The following is an 18911-nucleotide window of genomic DNA, read 5'->3' as shown; positions in this document are numbered from 1 at the left end:
TTAAAAGATATCAATGTGGTTGTAAATTCAGTCAAAGAGCTACTGAATCTATGTGATAATGAAAACCAGTTGATATTTCTATTGAACTGAATGACTTTGGACTAAATTGTCATATTTTTTTGCTTTTAATAGTAAATACCTTTCCCTCTAAATTGACTTTTCTTTACTGGGCACTATGCATTTCAAAAGTTTGCTTCTATTATTTAACCAAGTTGGCAGGTGAAAGGAGGGAAATATGCACATAATTTTAGATAAGATTTATGAGGTTTTTAACATTTGTGTTTTTATCTTTTATGAGAATAAATACAATGTTATCAAGAACCTAAACATTTTGTTTCAGAAATCATGACTTAAAACTTTCTCTTCATTGTAATGCATAAATAATAAATAATGCTGTATACATTATGGAATAATAAAAAGATTCAGACACTAGTCAATGATATGTTGGCAAGATAAGGCATCTTTAATATACTTAATAATAAACATAAAGCCATTTAGAATTTGAAGATAGTAACAGTCTTTACTTAGGGCAATGGCATTTTCCTTTGTCCATACACTGTATTTTCCTGGCATTTGGAAGGTAGAGGAGTCTAGAGTATATAGAGAGGGCAGGGAAGAGACTCAGGCAGAGAGCTTGTCTCAAGGCCTCCCCACTATATTTCCCCTTCCTTCCCTAACACTGACTGAGCATCTAGTATGTGCAAGGTAATGTGCTGTGTGCTTTTCAAAAATCTCATTTCATGGGGAAGGTGGCGTCATCCCTATTTTACAGAGGAGGAAGTCTGGAGACATTAAGTTACCCACCCAATAAACCACAAATAAAACCCATGTAGGTCTGAGCCCAAAGCCTGAGCTTTTAGTCACTGTGAAATATACTGCTTTAAACTGATTTCTGCCTAGTAGTACTACAGGATAAACTGGCTGAGAAATCATTTAAGTGGCTAGAGACTTCCCTTTTAGATTACTAATACAAGAAGCATTTATAAGAAAGGATTACGTGTCATGATTTTTTTCTTTTTCTTGTTTGCCTCTTTTCCACATAGCAGGATAACCCTGCTTTTGCTCTAAAGCCTCCTGCTCTCACCATTACATTCAACACCATCTCTATTAGGAGAATCTAGGTCAAGGCCAGACTACTATGTTTACTATTATTATATAAGACTAGTGCTTTGATTTACTGTGAATGTGATAAACCAGGCCACCCATTTCCTTAAAAACTTTTCCTACTTAGTTTGAATAGATCCTTAGAAGCATTCAAGGACTTCAAACTCACCGTATGAATATTTCATTCCACAGAATGCCTTAGAGTTTCTTAACACCTGTTCCTTACACTCACATTTACCTACAGAAAGTGAATGAACATGGTGTTAGTTATTTAGAAAAAAAGTAAAACAAAAAACAATCGCAAGTAAATTCAAGAAATCTTTGGAAGACTTTCAAAATGCCTTTGTACATAGTCTATAGTAGCATTCTTATACTTATTTATGTACCTGTTTCCTCTCTAGACTGTGATCCTTGAGGACGATGGTTATGTCTTATTCATCTTTATATTCTTAAAGCCCAGAATGGATACGATTTTCATTCTTTTTTTTTTTTTGGCCATGCCGCTCAGCTTGTGGGATTTTAGTACCCCGACCAGGGATCAAACGCAGGCCCTCGGCAGTGAGAGCACAGAGTCCTAACCACTGGACCACCAGGGAATTCCCCAGGATTTTCATTCTTACTGATTTAACAATTAGATATAATTCTACCTCTTCCCTAACCCCTCCCCTCCTACCCTCACGCATTGCATTTTATAGGCACTGAGTGGCATAACAGCAGGTAACATTTACTGGGGAGCACTTACTACATGCCAGACACTATTTTAAGTCTTTTACATTTATTTACTAAGTATTTATTTATTTATTTATTTTTATTTATTTACTATTTACAATAGTCTAAGATTCTAACAAATAGAAATTTGACAGGAATACAGAGATAAAAGGATGAGCAAAGAAATGTAAGAGAAAGAGGAGAGAGTGTTCATGGAAGAACCAGTTGTTCTGTTTATCCTGGGTACAGATTGAGTTGAGAATAATAGAAGGTATCATGGAGGACCTTGACTGACATGCAGTTAGGGCCTGAATTTAATTTGTTAGATAAAGGGTAATTTTCAAAGCTATCAGCTTAAAGAAGTTACATGAATTTAAAAATATATATATGAAAATTAATCTGGCATTACTGTATCAAAACTGTTGGAATGGAGAAAATATGAAGGCAGGGACCAGTTAGAAACTCGTGAAATTGGTAACACACAACAGTAACTAAATTGAATATCAACTATAAGCCATAAACTTTATAAGGAATTTTATCCATATGATCTTATTTAATATTTACAGTTAGGTTATGAGATAGGTACTATTAACAAATGAAAAAAGGAAGGCTCAGAGAGGTTAATTAGCTTGTTCAAGGCAGCGTATAGCTAACAAGTAGAAAAGCCAGATTTTAAGCCTGGGTTGGGGAGAATCTGAAGCCCCCAATCTTTCCATTGTACTGTCTTTCTAAGGCAGATGGGATATGGGTCTGAGAGGTGGCCATGGGTGTAGATAGGAAGAAATATCAAAGGATGCTGCAGAGTTAGGGTCTACAGGTCTACAAATCCTGTCACTGCATTGGATGAGGACAAGCATCCAATTTTATGAGGAAGCATAAAAATGTACTTGAAATTTTCAGCCAAGGTGACAGAGAGGATTGTAGTTTCGCTAACAGAAATAGGGAAGTTAGGAGAAGGAGAGCATTTTAGGAGTGTATTACGTTTTTTTTTTTTTGTAGTAATCAATAGTCTAACTTAATTATTGAAAGTTTATTGAGTAGCTCATAGAAAGGAGAAAAAGCCGAAGAACCAGAACTCTGAAAGGACAAGAAACAAGAGCGCGCCAGAGATCTATTGGGCAGTCTCTTTACAGCTTTGCCATTGGAATCATGAACTCTAATCATTTTCAGAATTTGCCACTTTCAGCTCAAGATTTAAACTCTAGGGACAGAACATCTGATTGACTTCTCTAAGACTGTATTAAATGGCGGAAGAGTGGTTCCCCAAAGAAAAACTGGGTTGAGCTACCACAGAAATAGCAAGAAAGAAGGGGAAAGGGATCTGGTCAGGCAAAAAACAACAGAGGTCTAGTACGAGGAGAATATAATGAATTAGAGATGCTGACAGACATACATGTGGAAATGAGAGTGTGATTCTGGTGAGACTAGGTAGGTAGATATGGAAAATGGAAAATATTGACATATCGGCTCTAGCTAAAGTTTCTTGAGAAACCAGAACGAGATCTGCAAGTAGAAAATCACAGTGGAATTAAATAGTGAGAAAGATTAAATCAAAGATGCTTAAAATGAGCTGTTGTGATTTGTTAAGTAATATTGCTTATCATCTAAACAAAGCAGAGGACTGCTCATTCAGAAACTGTAGTAACCTGAGTGGACAGCTCATTGCCTTTGATGATTCCACCAAAGCAAGAGAGTATGGTAACTACCATGCATATCTTACTCCTCAACATAATGCTCTTCGCTTTGTCCTTGAGCCTATAAGAACATGAGTAGGGAGGGACAATACTGGGGTGGGGGAGTGGGAGGTCCAAGCTATTGGGTATAAAATAGGCTCAAGGATGTATTGTACAACATGGGGAATATAGTGAATATTTATAGTGAATATAGTAATAACTGTAAATGGAAAGTAACCCTTAAAATTGTATAAAAAGAAAAAAAAATTTAATAAAAAGAACATGAATAAGTCTGTTACTTGAAGACCTTTCCTTGGCTGCTTTCCAGTACTCCCTTTTCATATGTTAAGAAATCAGACATTAAAATTTGCTTTTGAATAAATCTTTTTTTGATTAGGCTTCAGCCCAGATGTGTTTTCTTAAAAGAAATTTGGAAGAAGAGGAAAACCTATTTAGTTATACTGGGTTGTTAGAACGTTTCAAAAAAAAGTATTGCTTACAGTTCTCTGGTACTAGTTAAAGCCAGTTTTGTTGGACAGGAAGTGAAATTTTACATCTGATGCTCTCTACCCCACAAGAAGTGGTAGAAATCAAGAGTATCTTGGTATAGTGCATTATATTCCTAGTTATGGAAACTTATGGCAGGTAAATAGGTATGTAGGCACATAGATTTGAAAATGAACCACAGTGCTTAGAAAACTGATTATCATTTTTCTGTTGAAAAAGGTGCCCAGGGGCACTATTTTATACTCATTGGGAATATTGCTGTAGCAGGAGACTGAACAGTCTCTTCCTCAATCCGGAGCTCATCCAGATGAATTTCAGAGACTCTCTGGGGACATCATAGACCTAACAGCTGTTGTGGATGTGAGAGTATGGAGTTAGTCTGATGCCAGCACCGTTATGTGCTTCATTAGTGTGCTGCCAGCTCCCTCCCTAGTAACATGATGATTGGCTTAACGAATGTCTTATGGCACTAGAACCTTGATTTTTACAGATTTGGCTTGGCAGACAAAGTTGGAGAATTCTGAAAACGATTGTGTTAGAAAAAGAGAAGAAATCTTTCAAAAGTGGTTATTAAAGTTAACATCATAGAATTCAGACTACGTAGCATTAAGGCACAAAATTAATGGGAAAGATTTTTCCTTTTCAAATGCTAAAAAAGATAAATATGACAACTTCATATTACCTTATCTTTCCCACCTTCTTTCCTGTTGTGAATTAAAATGAAACCAATTAGGAAAACGATCATAAGATTATGTTAAGTGAAAAAAAACCCATGATATGGAATTGCAGATACCAAGTGTTTCTATAACTTGAGTTCTTGATTCTTGAAAGGTCCATAAATTCTCTATGAGAAGGTATTAAAACTGTGGTTTCTTACTCTGCTTCAGCCACACTGGCCTCCTTGCTGTTCCCTAAATAAGTCAGGCCTAGTCTCACCTCAGGGTTTCTGTAATTGCTGTATCTTCTGCCTAAACTCTCTTTCCTCTGTTATCTATATAGCTCACTCCCTTACCTTCCTGAGGTTTTTTTCTCAAAAGTCCTTTCATAGGACTTTTCTGATCACCCCATTTAAAAGTATGTCCCTCTCAAGTATTTCTTATCCCACATCCCTGCTTTATTTGTCTATTATATTAAACATCATTAAATATTTTACTTGTTTATTAGCTGTTTTCCTCTGCATGAATGTGAACTCCTTGGAGACTGAGGTTTTTGTCTGTTCAATTACTAGATTTACAGCACTGGCACGTAGTATAAGTATTCAATAAATATTTGTCAAATGAATGAGTCTATAAAGCATTCCTACAAATTAGTAAGAAAATTACAAATAGGAAATTCACAGAAAAAGAAACCTGAAAGTCCAAGAAACCATGAAAAATTACTAATCAGGAAAATGCAATTAAAATGACAAGATCCCATTTCACACCCATCAGATTGGCAAAAATTTAGAGGTTTGATAACATCAGTTTTAGAAGTCCAATAAATATTGAATGAGTTAAACTGTGCCTGAGTTAACGAGTTAGAATACTGCTTGACCCCTTGTATGTGCTATATAGACATTTGTTAAATAAGTACAAAGTACTTATTTGTGAGGATGTGGAACAACCGGGTGTCATACTTTGCTGGTGGAATGCAAATTTATGCAACCACTTGAGAGAGCTATTTGGCAATAAATGGTAAATTTGACAATAAGCACACTGTGACCCAACAGTGTCTAGATTGTACCCCAGAACAAGGGTCAGCAAACATTTTTTATAATGGAACAGATAATAAATATTTTAGGCTTTGTGGCCATGGGGAAAAATTAAAGATTTTATGTAGGTACTTATATAACCATTTAAAATAACCATTTAAACCTTAGAGCAGGCAGCTTAGCCTGGAGAAAAGTAGATGGCAGGCCACATTTGGCCTGAGGACTGTAGTTTGCCAGCCCCTGATCTAGTGAAACTCCTTCTCAAGTACACAATATAACACATATAAGAGAACATTCATGGTAGCATTATATATAATAGTGGAAAATTGGAAATTGGAAATAACCTAAATGGCAAACAATGGGAGAATACAGAGTGTTGTATTCATATAATAGAATGGATAAATCTAAAAAAAGTACACATTTAACTAAAAAAAAAAAAAATGTAAAGGGTAGGTAAGTTATCATGTACATGAGATTTTTAAAACATTACATAAATATATAAATATATTATATACTATTTAATATATATATATAGTAAAAATGTGAAAGTGGATGATGAACACCAAAATTCAGGTTAGTGGTTATTCTGTGGAGTAAGGAAGGCTAGTCAACTCGTAGATTGGTACATCAGGGGCTTCAAATGCATCTGTAGAATTTAAATGAAAATATGAGGCAATTATGGCAAAATCAAGATTTGATAACACTAGAAGGTGTTCACATGGGTGTTCATATCACATTTTTGGTGTTTGTCATGTTTAATAATAAAAAATATTTTAATGTTATTTTAAGTTTTATTTGGATGATTTGGTGAGCACTTTACAACCAAATGCTGACAAGATTTCTTGTCCACATTTGTATTTGTGACATGATTTAAGTTGATGCTATATAGAACCACTTGAGTTTCTATGAGAAAAGAATAGAGATAGGATGAACACAGAAATTATGTGTTCACGCCAGTATCACAGCCTGCTCCTCAAATGACAGAACAGGTAAACATCACAGGAAAATTAAATCAGAATAAAGAGGAGTATAGAATTGATAAACTCAAGGAATCATATTTATGTAGTAAACAGTGTTTTGGCTTCAGTAAAAATCATTTTTCATTTTCAATTAATGTTAACTTGAATTTTATTAGTTTTATTTGGCTTATATTTAGTTTGTAAAATTATTTTTGTTTTATAGTTGGATAAAAGCTTTAAACATGAGGAGTTCACAGCTAGCTTTTGCTTTGTACTGAGTTACATACACTAGGTCTGTAAGAATGTTTTTCCTTTAAATGAATCTGTACATTTCCATTGAGTTAGCTCTCAACTGTGTAAAACAGTATGTTTTAGAGAGGGGAAGGGACTTCCCTGGCGGTCCAGTGGTTAAGATTTTGCCTTCCAATGCAGAGGGCGTGGGTTTAATCCCTGGTCAGGGAGCTAAGATCCCACATGCATCGTGGCCAAAAAACCAAAACATAAAACCGAAGCAATATTGTAACAAATTCAATAAAGACTTTAAAAATGGTCCACAGCAAAAAAAAAGAAAAATCTTAGAGAGAGGGAAACACACCAAAGTATTAACAGTGGGATAGTGAGATTTGGGTTTTTTTTTTTTACTGTGATATTCTGCATTTTCCACATTTTCTGTACTAATTACACGTTATTGTAACAATCAGAAAATAAACAAAAGCTTGTTAAATACCATTTAGCTATGTTTAAGAGTTTTATAATTACGGGGGTCACTACTTTGTTAACCTTAGAACTAGAGTTCCCCTTGTAAGATCCAAAATCTGTTCTCTGGTTTGTCATGAATCACTGTTACTCAAGACCAGACCCGGAAATATGACTAGACGCAGTAATATCTATTGTCTCACCTGAATGTCGAAGTGCAGAAAATCCTTGCTCATCCTCCCACTCCCAGGCTGGTTCACTCTTATTGTGCATGGAATGGAAGTTAGGAATTTCATGATGCCAGTCTATGTCTGTGCTGCTAATAAAATAGAAAATGATGAAGAACTTATTAAGGAATTTCTTAGAACTTGAATGTATTTCTAGAGATTTAAACCTTATTAGCTACCTTCCCATCCTTTCACTTTTCAGAAATAGTGTTGTAAAGGGCTTATTGTTAAAAAGAATAATTTATTTTGCGGAATGAACCAGGCCATCTCTAGAATCTTGCAAGAACAAATTACTTGACTCTGCACTTTGACAAAAATTTTTTAAAGAGATGTGCAAATACATCTTTGTCCACTAGTGGCGTGCAACGTTTTCCCAATCACTACCAGATCTTCAAAAGAATCTGAAAGACACAGAGGTGAGAACAAGAGCCATGCACATTCACCTGCTGATGCAGTCTCCTGTGAGAGGGTCGCAGCTCCCTGCACAGTCACAAGGCCTGCAGCCATAGGCTCCGAAGCCCCAGTATCCCACCATACACCTGTCGCAATGTGGCCCTGCCACCCCAGGCTTGCAAGGGCAGTCACCGTTGCTGGGGTCACAGAAGGTCACTGAGCTGAAAGGAAGGACAGCTGATCCAACTGGATGACAGGAACACACTACAACAGAGAGGACACACAAGGACCAATGAGTGACCAGATTATCTGTGGAGATTAGGCCCAGCCATCCCAAACTGGCTTCCCTTCACCACACAGCATATCTCTGAGGCTCCTCCTTTACCCACTTGGTGTATGCTCAATGAATGAAAGCTAATTAAATGACAGATAAGAAGATATCATCAGAAAAGCACATCTGCTGCTAAACCACCTAATTTATCCTAAAATTAAAGGCATTAAATATGAATGGCTTTTGTTTGGGGTGATGAGAATGAATCAGCAAAGAAAACAAAGAAGGAGCAGTTAGTGAGAAAGGAAAAAATTCATGAGCGCATGGTGTTCTGGAAGCCAAACAAAGGAGGTGGACGACATCAACTGTGTTAAATGCTGACAGGTCCAAGAAGAGGAGGAACAGGAATGGGTCACTGTACTTGACAGCATGAAGACCACCGGTGTCCTTGGCAGGAACGGTTTCAGTGTAACAGTGAGTGGCGAACCTCACTGAAGAAAACTCAGGAGAGAATGGGAATAGAGTAATCTGAGCAAGAGAACAGACAGCTCTGTTGTGAGCTTTTCTGTAAGGGCACAGAAATGTGGTGGTAGCTAATACCGAACGGATATATGAACTGAAGTGAAGGTTTGAGTTTTTGTCTGTTTTGATTGTTTTAAGATGGGGGAAATTACAGCATGTTTGATGTTGATGGAAATGATCCAGTAGAAAGGGAAAAATGGATGAGTAGAAGAGACATGGGAGAATTTTTAAAGGGATACTTGAGTGAGGAAAAAAAGGATGGGATTTGGTGTAGAAGAGGAGGTGTTGGACTTGGGTAGGAGCATGATTAGTTCATAGTAATAGGACAGAAGGCAGAGCATATGGATACAAATGCAGGGAAGTGAATAAATGCAGTGGTGGGAGCCGGTGGGATTTTTCTTCTGATTGCTTGCATTTCTTTTTTGGCTGTGCTGGGTCTTTGTTGCTGTGCCCGGGCTTTCTCTAGTTGCAGCAAGTGGGGGCTACTCTTTGTTGCGGTGTGCGGACTTCTCATTGCAGTGGCTTCTCGTTGCGGAGCACGGGCTCAGTAGTTGCAGCATGAAGGCTCTAGAGCATGCAGCCTTCAGTAGTTGTGGCACGTGGGCTCAATAGTTGCAGTGAGTGGGCTCAGTAGTTGTGGCGCACGGGCTTAGTTGCCCTGCAGCAATGTGGGATCTTCCCGGACCAGGGATTGAACCCGTGTCCCCTGCATTGGCAGGCAGATTCTTAACCACTGTACCACCAGGGAAGTCCCCTGATTGCTTGTATTTTCTGGATGAAATAGAAAGCAAGGTCATCAGGTGAGAGAGATGATGAAGAATGGGAGTGGGAGAGTGAATGAGACACTTAGGAAGTGAAGTAAAATTGCCAGCAGCATAAAGGCCACCTTTTGAGGTTAGTAGTCATCAATTTATAGTGACCCCAGATAAAATGATAGGTTGTTTCTCCAACCCTATACAAGTGGGAGAGTTCAGGGTTGGTGTAGGAAGAAAGCTTAATTTGATTTGTTGAACGTTTGTGTCCCCCTGCTTCAAATTTGTATGTCGAAGCCTAATCCCCAATGTGACGGTATTTAGAGGTGGGGGGCCTTTAGGAGGTTTGGATACAATTTGGGGGAGATGAGATTGGTGCCCTTATAAGGGAATGAAGAATGCAGAGCTCTCTTCTTTGTGAAGGATGTGAGGCAACAACAGAGGTTGGCAGTCTACAACCCAGAAGAGAGCTCTCACCAGAACTGGACCATGCTGGCACCCTATTGCGGACTTCAACCTCCAGTTATTTCTCCAACTGTGGGAAATAAACATTTATCTTTTAAACCACTTAGTCTATGGTATTTTGTTATACCAGCCTGTATGGGCTAAGACAGCTCCTCAGACTAGAATCTATAATCAGCCACTTCTGCAAGTCCTTTCTATTAATCAAAAGTTCTTCCCCTCAGCCCTCTCCCAACTCCTGCGATTGCCTACTGCTCAGTTTTACAATCCCCAACACTTTCTTTGTTCATGGGCTAGCAAGAGTAGCTGAACAAAGTAAAAAAAAATGTGCTTGTTGGGTTTATCACAAATGTGTGTACCCTAACCTCAGTAGGGTCCCCTAACTGATGCTCATTAGCCCTATTTATTCAATTGTCCCTGCCTATTTTTTTTTAATAAAATTCCTCACAGTGAGTGTCCCAGAATTTCTCCAGGCTTTTTAATTCACCCTCACCACTTGGTCTGAAGATTCTGATTCACTGATAAGGTCCTCAGGTAATCTTTTCTCCACCTCAAAATCTCTTTATCTTCAACTTGCCACGCTTTTCTCTAAGAATCAAATGAGAAAGCTGGAAGAGATCTTGCTTTATGGCCTTGTCTCTCACAAGCTCTGTGATTTGGGGCAAAAAATTTAACTTTTGTGAATGTCGGTTTCTTCATTTGGGTATCTACATTGCACGGAGATTTGATGAGGATGAAACTGTTCTAAATGAGATTACTTCAGCAAGGTGCATAGCACAGTCTGACACCTGCCGGGCCGGCTCTTCCTTCTGAATCTTCTCAATTAACTTTCTAGATCCCACTCCCTCCTTTATCCCCTTGGAAACTTACTCTATTGATTACTTTCTTTGTCATTAAAAGCTCTGTTTGGCTTCAATCTGGCTTCATATCAACTACTAACTGTGTGACTTTTGGCAAGATACCTAGCCTCTCGTTTTCTCAGTTTTCTCTTCTATAAAATGGAAAAGAGAACAATATCTACCCTCATACAGTTGTAAGGGTGAAAGGAGATCACGTATATAAAGCACTTAGTATAGTGTATAGCATATGGTTAGTTAATAGTGAGTTAAATAACTAATAAATTCATTAGATAATTCTTGTAGAAGCGTAGAGTCTATGCCTGTGTAAGTTATGGTGACTCACGGATATGAGTCAAGGAGCTCATATCCGTGTGGGGGAAACAGAGGAATAAACAAAACATTTCCATAATCTGTGATTAGCACTCTGATAGAGCTCTATAAGAGCACAGAGGAGGGGTGCACAGGCTGAGGGTCTCACATAGGATCCACAAAGGAGGGGTCATTTAGACATCTGAGTTGATCCTAAAAGATGAGTAGGAGTTTGCAAGGTGAAAAGGAGGGGAAGATAGGCAGTTGCTTATTTCAGCCTGTCTTTAGATTCTCTCCCTGTTTGCATTTCTTTTAAATAATTAAAACAAAATTTTAATTGTGGTAAAAAACACATACCATAAAATTTACCATCTTAACCATTTTTAAGTGTATGGTTCATCCTCATTGCATTTTATGTTTCTGCATTATATGTGGAAGCTCTTCCTGCTTCCTGAAAACGTGAAACTCTTTCATGCCTCAGTGCCCCTGGCTGTGCCTGCATTGCTTTTACCTTTACCCTTCCTTGTCCCACGCCTTCCAGACAATTAACCACCCTCTCTTCTATGCTGCCTCTGTTCTTTGTATGTATTTCTATTTTGTGTGTATCACAGTGCATTATTATTTATGTGCCTGTCTCCCTTATTACTGGACTCTGAACTCATTGACAGAAGGATCTTTATCTTCTTATTTTTGCTTTCTATGCCCCAGAACAGAGCCTGGTACATAGTAGATGCCCAAATAAGAATTTACGGAATTGACCTGAAGGACATTTCAGGCTGTAGGAGTCATATGTGAAAAGGCCTATTTGGGGACTGTGAGAAGGTTACTGTGTCTAGAGTGTACATTGAGTGGAAAGCAGTTGGAGCTGATGAGCCTGAAGAAAAAGCTGTAGAGTTACGTTTGGAGCCAGACTGAGGCAGGGCCTAACCCAAGAAGTTGAATTTTGTCTTATGGGTATAAAGAATCATAGGAAGTAAAATGTTAAAAAAGCAGAATTATGACATGGTTATAATTTAATTTTGACAGTTACTTTGGCATCATTGTGTGAAATAGACTGCAGTAGGGGGAGACTGATGGCAGAGAAACCAAAGAAATGATAGAGAACAAGGAACTTGACTAAGACAGCAAATGAAGGAATGGGAGAAAAGCTTGGATGTGACAAACCTTATTTTTTTTAATAGTGAATTGATAGGGTTCAGAGGCCCTCTGGATGAGGAGGAAGAATGCATTGTTGAGGGACAAACAGAAACTGAGGAAGATTTTAAGGTTTGTAGTTTATGAAAGTGAATGACTAGAGCAGGTTGGGATAGGTGAATCCATGTTGGGGTGGAGATAGGGAAGGGAGGGAGAAGAGGGTGAGTTCAGGGTTAGACATATTAAGTTTGAGATGTCTGAAGGATGCACCAATAAGTTATAATACGCAACTGGAAATAATAATCTGAAGTGTAGGAGAAGGTTGGGGTCACAAATACAGTGTTGAGAGTTGTCAGCAGATGGGGATTGAAACTAGGAGGGCTGGATGAGATTTCCCAGGGATAGTGTATAGAGTGAGAAGGCAACCAAGGGTGGAACACTGGTCCAGGCAGTTAGAGGAGCAGTAACTTGTAAAGCAGATAAGGACCAGATAGAGAGGGAAAAGAATCAAGTAGGTGTTGTTATAGAAACCAAAGGATGAGAAAGTTTCAAGTGATTAACAATGTAAGACAACACAGAATGAGTAAGTCACGTAAGATTTATAATAGGACAGTAATGCTGTCAAACAGGAAGGTGTTGGTGACTTGTGAGAACAGGAGCTGAAGAAATGCAGGTATTGATGGTGTAGTACTCTGTTTAGATCTCTTTAATTTTGTTAAGCCTATAATCATTAGTGCAGTGGTTCCCAAACCAGCAGGAATGTGAGAAGTCTGCAAAAGTTCTTTACATCTTACATATGTGAAACACACCCTTCCTCTCCTCCCTTATGCTCTCCTTGGTTGAGAACCACTACAGTAAGGGCATGGAATATTGCCTTTTTTTTTTTAAACAAAAGGTATAAATTATCTTCTTGAGAATATTCATTTATTTGCTTACTCAACCAACATGTGCTAGTTAATAATTCTAATGTTTACGAAGCATTTGTAGTCTACAAAACACAACTGCCCCTTAATCAAACATTTAAGATCCTTCATACTATGGCCCTAGCCCACTTTTCTGGTCTTACTTTTCATTACTCTCTTGCCTATAGCCCTTATTCTAATCGAATGGGATGAATTCTTGCAGATAGCCTTTATTCTAATTAAATGAACCCCCAACCTTTCCTGTTTCTGTACCTTTATTAATTTCAATAGGGAAATCTTTTCTCCTATATCTATCTTCCAAAATTCTACACGTCCTTTAAGATCTATTCAAGTGTCACCCCTAAAGTTGTTGCTGGAAGGGTATGGTCAAAGCGATTCAACCATTTGGAGCAGTGGAAGTGCTCAAGGTAGCAGCTCTGTTTGCACCTTTCTTGTAAAGACAGAACTTCAAAACTCATATTCAGTGATATTCAGAAAAGAGATGCAGTACCCTTCCCTCTGCTACCCTCTCCCATCTCACCAAGTATGAAGCCCAAAGCAGCCATTCCAGTTACCCATCTAATGGACAAGTTTACCTTCTTTGAGAAGTCATTCCTTATTTCAGCACAGTTGAATATGATTTCATCCTTTCTTTGAAACCCTCTAGTGCTTTAAAAATAACACTTCTTCTTATAGCTCTGGTCTCTTCTACTTTGCATTTCAGACAGTCAGAGGTTTACTTTTCTCTGTCAAACCGGTATGTAAATTCCTTAAAGGTGAGCATGGGTCTCACTCACCTATCCCCTGAAGGGTTTAGTGGAGGTAGACTTGGGTTCAACTCCTAGCTAAATTTTTACCTTTATGAGCCCCGCATTTCTATTTTACCAGGTGGTACTGAGAGTTAAATGAGCCATAATGTATGTCCCTAGCACTTAACAGGCAATTAGCAGATAGCAAATTATGGCTGCTCAAAAAAAGACTGTTTTTGTTTGTTTTTATTCTTATTCCTCTTCTGTGAAGTCTGTCTTCTTGATCTTTCCCTATTTTCTATTGGATTATTGTTCTAAAACAGACTGTTTAATTGAATTAAAAGGCAGTGATAAAAGAAAACTATTTACAAAGGACAGAGGAGGAAAACACCATAATAGATTTTGTTCCAAAGGATAACAATGTGTGTGTTTGTTTAAGGCAGCATTTATTTATCTGTTCACTTACTCAACAGACATCTAATGAGCATCTACTATGTGCTAAATACTGAACAAACTCCTAGGGATAAGACAGTCTTGGCCCTTAAAGAGATTCATAATTTAGAAGAATAATTATTACAAGATTAAAAAAAAACTTACCTAACACAAGAGAGAAGTAAACATTTTGCTTCTAAAACGTTGAATTTCTCAGGAGACCAGTTTTATTTTAATTCATACAGTTACGGTGATCACTATTTCCACATTAAATCCCCAGATATTTTTTCTTTTGGTTGGGCCTCATTATGAAAACATTAGGCATTTTCTCTTAAGATAGCAAAGCACTTTTGATTTTTCATTTGTTTTTAATTAAATAATTTGGAGGTATTATATAATATGTAACATGAATGTATCAAAATGCTATGACTTTAAATTAAATCCCATAATCCAGTATAAACATTTCATCATTTTGAGGTGACTAAACCAATAGTTACTGTATGATTTAGTTAAGTCAACTTGGTTCTTGACAGCAGACAGGGAGCCAGAAGAAAGACAATGTAGGACTCTCATCTATTATTATATGGTATTCCACCACCACCACCATTATGTTTTACTCTAATAGAAGATCCAATCCTTTCTAGGATTTGACCTCTCTGTACTGCCATGTATTTTATTTTATTTATTTAATTTTTAAATAAATTTATTTATTTTATTTTTGGCTGCGTTGGGTCTTCATTGCTGCGAGCAGGCTTTCTCTAGCTTCGGTGAGCAGGGGCCACTCTTCGTTGTGGTGTGGCGGGCTTCTCATTGTGGTGGCTTCTCTTGTTGCGGAGCACAGGCTCTAGGTGCACAGGCTTCAGTAGTTGTAGCTCGCGGGTTCTAGAGCGCAGGCTCAGTAGTTGTGGCGCACGGGCTTAGTTGCTCCGTGGCATGTGGGATCTTCCTGGACCAGGGCTCAAACCCGTTTCCCCTGTGTTGGCAGGTGGATTCTCAACCACTGCGTCACAAGGGAAGCCCTGCCATATATTTTAAAACCTATACACATTTCAGGAATGGCCAGAGAAGAATGTGATTCTATCACATGTGCTAGTGGATTTCTGTCAATGTGACCTTTCACATAATTACAAGATAAAAATACCATTCGGAAACTATGCAGAACTAGCTTCAGGCAGAAGGCCCTGACACCTTTCATGGCATACTTTTTTGGACTGCACACGGAGGCTTGCCTTGCATACCTACCTCTTGAAGTTTGTATAGCAGGCAATATCTGACACACATAATCTACATTTCTTATTTTCTTCCAAAATGCAAATATATTTTCTTCTTGCTTGGGGGGAAAGAAAAGGTTCTTCTTAGATTCTGGTTCAGGTTCTGATCCTCCAACATATATTTCTTTTTTTTTTTTTAGTTTATTTATTTTATTAATGTATTACTTTTGGCTACAAGTCTTCGTTGTTGTGCACAGACTTTCTCTAGTTGTGGCGAGCAGGGGCTACTCTTTGTTGCGGTGCGCAGGCTTCTCATTGCGGTGGCTCCTCTTGTTGCGGAGCATGGGCTTTGGACACGTGGGCTTCAGTAGTTGTGGCATGCAGGCTTCAGTAGTTGTGGCTCGCGGGCTCTAGAGTGCAGGCTCAGTAGTTGTGGCACATGGGCTTAGTTGCTCCATGGCATGTGGGATCTTCCCGGACCAGGGCTCGAACCCGTGTCCCCTGCATTGGCAGGTGGATTCTTAACCACTGCACCACCAGGGAAGCCCCAACATATATTTCTTACCAATTGTTGATTCTAAAATGCAACCTAAGCACTTACTTTTTATGCATTCATTATGATGAACGTCAAATTAGAACCCAGTTGCAGTGACATAAATCCTTGACTTCAGCTTTCTCCTTGTTAGACATAAAACCCAATAGTAAAGATTGAACTAACATCATATACTATTATTCTAAACTTAATTATTTGTTTCATTACCACTTTTGGTGTATTCAGCTGTGGTAAATTGTTCTTGACAGCTGAAAATTGCCTGGTAACCAGATATGTTTAGAAACTATGTGGTCTACCTAGGTAGCAAATCATTACTGGAGTAATTATTACCACTACCCCCCAAAAGAAAATTTGCCCTAGGCTGCTCTCACATAATCATAATGGCAAAGCAAAATTATTAAAAATGTCATTTTAATTCCTCACTATTGTCACAAGAGTTCTTTAATAATGAAAACATCTTATTTTAAACAATATGTTCTATATTGGTATGTCCTGTTATAAGAAAACATGACATAGTAATACAAAACTTCCAGAAGAGATGAGATAGAGGAAATGGGTACTTTACAAAAGATTTCACAACAATCTTCCTTCAAATAATGAATTTAGATAATTGCTAAATGTTGTACAAATTTTACAAATATATATTACAGATATATATTTGTAATTACATCTATTTTGTGAAGTATTGTCCCTCCATAGAGCATGCACAGAAAAGAGGACATGAGCTGCTTTTCTCCTAGGAAACATAACTATTAATGAAACAATGGATGAACACGTTTTTAAATAACCTTGTGTATCTGTAAGGCTCTAAACTAATAATTGTTTCAATCGCAAAGGCTGACAATAAATACAGCTGTCTGGAAAGTACCTGTAATATCTCAGGAAGACATAAAATAAAACAAAGGCAATGAAATAGAGTTGGTAAGGGCACAAACTTAGGAGTCAGACTAGAAGAGTTCAAATTCTGGTTATGAGGCTTATTCCTTATATGACTGTGAAATTAACCCCCTCAAGTCTCAGTTTTCTCATTCATGAAGGAAGAGTAAAAATACCTAGGCTATAGAGTTGTTTGTGTGAGGACTAAATGAGATAGTGTATATGTGTAGCAATGTTTCAGGCATTTAGTGGTACCATATGCTTAGATAATAACTATTATTGTTATCTGGATGAAACATATTGGTTTTAAAATGTCCATCATTCATTCATTCATTATACCTTTACCAAAGAGTTCTTGAGCTTTAGTGTTAACGTGAATTATGCTAGGGGCTGAAGATACAAAGACAAATACAGTCATATCTCTTCAGAGAGGGAAGAGAGATATGCAAATAAATAATTACAGGGCAGTAAATGTTAAAACAGAGGTAGACCAGGGTGCATGGAAACACAGAGGAAAGAATAATAACTGCCTCATTATAGATATGGGTTGTTTTTTAAGGAAATTAATGATCTAACTGGCTTTCAAAATAGGCTGAAATTCCTTGCTTTGCACCTGTGAGGAACTGGTGGCAAACAGATTTCTTGACTAATCTAAATCGTATAGAATTAGGTTACTCTCTTGTTACATGTTCCTTTCTTTGCTTAAAAGAAAAATTAATCAGCTATTAGTCTCATTTTTTGGATCACAGTATGTTGAGAAAAAGTAGGGTATTATCTATGATCCTGCTGCTTATAGGGAGATACCCTGCATTGGATTGTAGGACAAAAGTCACAGCTGTCAATCTGCATGAACGTAATAAGCATGTAAACATGGGTACAAAATGGCCAGGAACATAATGGAAGAGTTATGGCTTCCTTTATTTTGATGGGGTTGCTAAAGCATTTGGTGGTAGAGTCGCAGGAGACCACTGCTGCCTTTTCATCTTTATTCCCACCTTCACTTGAGCTCTATGAGTCTTCACATCTTTCACTCAGAGAGTGAGCCACAGTGCCAAGTGTGCAGCAGAAACAGCCTGCTGCGTTTAGCGTCTCACCTTTTTGAAATTGCCCGAACTCCTTAGTATTACCTGATGGCTCTAGCTTTTGCCATTGTATTAGTAAAAGCTACACTTGGAGCAAAATACCCTGAAAGTATTTGCTCCTGATTTAGCTTTTCTAAAAACAGAACTCAAAGTTCAAGGCCCTCAGCTGGGAAAGAAACTGCTCGTCAAGCCCTTTCACCACTGCTCAGTGGCCAGTTCTTCAGCTGCGCCTCCCAGCCTCCCAACATTGTTTTCTCCTGCAAAGGCCAAGGCCCTACAGAATTTCTGATGGAGAATTTTTAATATCAAAGCCATTTTGAAAGCTGTCCAGCTTCCTGCCAAGGTTCTTAGAAGGAACAGAAGATGACTTTGAGATGTAGCTCCAAACAGAAGGAGACAGTATGAACTGTCATTACTATATTAAGTGTGAAGTTAAATGTTAGAGAAAATGAAGTCTTCTACATTTTTTTGGCATTATTTTCTCCTTCTACTATCAACTGTTCTTTGGGGTTTTTTTTGCTAGTGGATGGATAGCTACAAATAATAAAGAAAAAACTAAATGAACTTTACTCAAAGACAATATGGTTTACCCCTTTACTCTCCTAAGGAGCGTCTTTCTATTCATCCTTTAAATGTTATATACATTGTATTCAAAGATAGCTAGTTCCGCAATATTCAAGGTATATGTTAATTTCAAAAAAAAAAGAAAAGAAAAATTACACTAGAATAAATTTAATAAGAAAATAATCTAAATTAGGATTTGCCTATCAGTTACTGAAATGCAATGTCTCCTGAACTGTACATCCCACACAAAAGAAAGAGATCCATTTATGCATGAGATCTATTCATTCTTGCCTCTA

At 37.8% G+C, this 18911-nt stretch overlaps 1 protein-coding gene across 3 annotated transcripts in view; it reads right to left on the bottom strand.

Moving 5' to 3' along the window:
* The window catches only part of NTN4 (netrin 4), a 106624-nt gene that overhangs the window by 8100 nt on the left and 79613 nt on the right, over positions 1-18911 (bottom strand). For 2 of the 3 annotated variants that reach the window (XM_024754396.1, XM_024754398.1), the window contains 3 exons: positions 8008-8221; positions 7541-7656; positions 1274-1342 (listed from right to left, as the gene is read on the bottom strand). In XM_024754396.1, the coding sequence (XP_024610164.1) occupies positions 1274-1342; positions 7541-7656; positions 8008-8221 (399 nt within the window). The remainder of the gene's footprint in view (positions 1-1273; positions 1343-7540; positions 7657-8007; positions 8222-18911) is intronic. The other variant, XM_024754397.1, reaches the window with a different exon arrangement.

Source organism: Neophocaena asiaeorientalis, unplaced genomic scaffold (assembly GCF_003031525.2).
Source record: "Neophocaena asiaeorientalis asiaeorientalis breed wild unplaced genomic scaffold, Neophocaena_asiaeorientalis_V1.1 scaffold92, whole genome shotgun sequence".
Taxonomy (NCBI): Eukaryota; Metazoa; Chordata; class Mammalia; order Artiodactyla; family Phocoenidae; genus Neophocaena; species Neophocaena asiaeorientalis.
This window is presented reverse-complemented; position numbering and strand designations above follow the sequence as displayed.